Source organism: Ricinus communis, chromosome 10 (assembly GCF_019578655.1).
Source record: "Ricinus communis isolate WT05 ecotype wild-type chromosome 10, ASM1957865v1, whole genome shotgun sequence".
NCBI lineage: Eukaryota > Viridiplantae > Streptophyta > Magnoliopsida > Malpighiales > Euphorbiaceae > Ricinus > Ricinus communis.
Window position 1 is genome coordinate 23160567 of NC_063265.1, and position 2806 is coordinate 23163372.

At 33.1% G+C, this 2806-nt stretch overlaps 1 protein-coding gene across 1 annotated transcript; it reads left to right on the plus strand.

Moving 5' to 3' along the window:
* The first annotated feature begins 1426 nt into the window (after positions 1-1426).
* On the plus strand, positions 1427-2482 carry LOC107262678 (germin-like protein subfamily 1 member 16). The gene is made up of 2 exons (XM_015728904.3): positions 1427-1632; positions 1749-2482. Exons 1-2 carry the CDS (start codon positions 1509-1511, stop codon positions 2300-2302), a joined length of 678 nt encoding a protein of 225 aa, XP_015584390.2. The 5' UTR covers positions 1427-1508; the 3' UTR covers positions 2303-2482.
* The last annotated feature ends 324 nt before the right edge of the window (positions 2483-2806 follow it).

The window sequence follows — 2806 nt, forward strand, 5'->3', positions numbered from 1 at the left end:
GGTGAAACTCTTCCATCTCTATAGCTTGTAATGAGTGGACTTAGTACCAGGATAGGTTTTGTTGTTGGCGATTGTGAAGGAAGATTTGTTGGTTAAAATTAAAAGGTTTGATTTTCTCCTCCCCACTGATCCACTTGAAGTAGAGGCTGTATTTTTTGCACTTCAAATGTCTCACGAGTTATAAACCGAAATCATATTTATTTGACATCCGACTCAATTTTCATGCTCAACTTCCTCTGCTCTTAACTTCAAGATACCAGCTACATTGGCTCTTGATTCAATTTTTATTTTGCAAGTTACAGTTTTAGTCATATTGATAAACTTTTTAATAATGTACCCCATGAAGAAAGTGAACATTCATGGACAAGAAACTTCCTTCTAGAACTGATATTTACACATTCACAACAAACTGATCAGAATAAGAACAGAAATAGGACATAATCCTTTTTATCCTTATGAAGGCAGGCACGGTCCAATATGAAGGCAGTTATAAACACTAATTTCCACAAGGACTGCCCAAGGTTAAATAATTAACTAATATGAAGGCTTCTTGATAAGATTGAGCTATGGGGCGTGGCATGGTCACCCTCCACCCCCCCACTCTCTCAATCATTGATCAACATATATAGAGCTTGAGTTAAATTGGAGCTTTGAATGAGGTAGACTAATTAAATTTGAGTTTGAGCTTGAAATTATATTATAATAATTTATATTTGAATAAATTGAAAAGGATAATATATATATATATATATATATATATATATATTTGAAAATACTTTATTAAACTTGTGAGCTCAATGTAGATAGTCAAGTACTGCCAGAATAGATTCAACTAAGCTTATTGTTCAGATTATTGCGGTTTAACTTTCTAGTGGAGTCAAACTTGAACAGTTTGTGAGTAGAATTCGAGTAATTGCTCAGCTGATCATGCCTAATACTGTGATATTATTACGTGTAATTGCTCTCTAAACTATCAGAATTTTTTGCAATAATTGTACCTAATAAATTTTCCAAATGACCAAAATATTTAAAGAGGGATTTACCGAAAAGAATTGTCCTCCGGACGTCATCAATAGATATTCACACAAATCTAACATAATAATGTACCAAACTCTTAATAATGCCTTAGAAAAACGCTCAAGGGACTTATTTATAATAGAGTAAAATAATTTCCACAAAGACTGCAGCTTAAAATAATTAACTAATATGACTATGTTCTTAAAACTGTAGCCCACTTCCATTGAAAAATGTAAGTAGGGGACGTTTGATTCAAAATAGAGCCTGCAAACAAATCAGCAAGAATCCATGTCAAAAAGAACAAACAAGAAAATAATTGAGCTGTGGCCCAAATGTAGGAAAGCAAAGTTAATATCGCATGCTTCTTCAATAGTGTAATTCTTTTGTCATCTATAAATTGCCATGCATTCCATGCAAATATTTCTCACAGCTACAGAGAAAAACCAACAACACATCCAAAAAACTAACTCTAAGCACCAAAAACAAGCATCATGAAAGTTATTAATTTTCTCGTATCTCTTCTCGTCTTAGCTTTGGCTTCCTTTTTTGCCACTGCTTTTGATCCTAGCCCTCTCCAAGACTTCTGTGTAGCTACAGATGGCTCTGATTCTTCCGGTAATTAATATACTAGCTTCTTACTTCGAGATCTTATAAATATAGAGTTTTCTTCATTATTATTTTCTTCTCTTATTTATGCATTATATAATATTAACTATGTCCTCCTGATGCAGTATTCGTGAATGGACAGTTTTGCAAGAATCCAGATAATGTAACAGCAGATGATTTCTTTTATTCTGGGCTTAATGTTCGTGCAAATACATCGAATCAACTTGGAGTAAATGTCACAATTTTAACTGCTGATGTGATACCAGGACTTAACACCAACGGTATAACCTTAGCTCGTATCGATTATGCAGCGAATGGAGGCTTAAACCCACCACATACACACCCCCGAGCTGCTGAAATCCTAATGGTTTTAGAAGGAACTGTTTATGCTGGTTTTGTAACATCAAATCCGGATCATCGTCTGTTCAGCAAAATTCTAAAGCCAGGGGATGTATTTGTATTTCCATTTGGAATGATTCATTTTCAATTGAATCTTGGTAAGACTCCCGCACTTGCTTTTGCTGCATTGACTAGCCAAAATCCAGGAGTGATGACTTTAGCTAATGGGATTTTCGGAGCTGATCCTTCCATTAATCTTGAAGTTGTGGCCAAAGCATTTCATCTAGACAAAAGTATAGCCCGCAAGCTTCAGGGCCAGGAGTGGGCCAATCCCTCGTAAAATAGTTTTATTTTGAAAATGTGTTGGGCAAAATTTCTTATTTAAAATGACGCATGTTTGAATAAGGAGAATGTTTGTGTCTCATTCTTCGTGTTGGTTAAGTTAATTAAGATCGAGGAGGATATGCCTCTCTCACCATCTTTATTTTGAATATAATAAATATCATTTATATTGTCGCAATTTGTTTAGCGTCCTCTCTCTTTTTATATATATATATATATATATATATATATATATATATATATATATCTTAATCTTTACAATAAACTGGTAGATAGACAATAATCAATCGAAGGTTATTGCACATATATATGCTTTTAATTAATTTGTTCATTATTTTTTTTAAATCATTTTACACTGTCCATATTTATATGAACAACCACAATTACTATTCAACAAAACAAAACAATTACAACTGCCATTGTTTCTAAGGTTTGGATTCTGAAATTTGTGTATCTTTTTTTTTGATAATGAGATTTGTCTATTTTAGAGTAAGTCAAAACA

Bases quoted from the DNA above. Each gene is read 5' to 3' on its own strand.
- LOC107262678 (XM_015728904.3), top strand. From the start codon at position 1,509: ATGAAAGTTATTAATTTTCTCGTATCTCTTCTCGTCTTAGCTTTGGCT. The intron at 1,633-1,748 runs GTAATTAATATA...CTCCTGATGCAG, and splicing joins AGATGGCTCTGATTCTTCCG to TATTCGTGAATGGACAGTTT.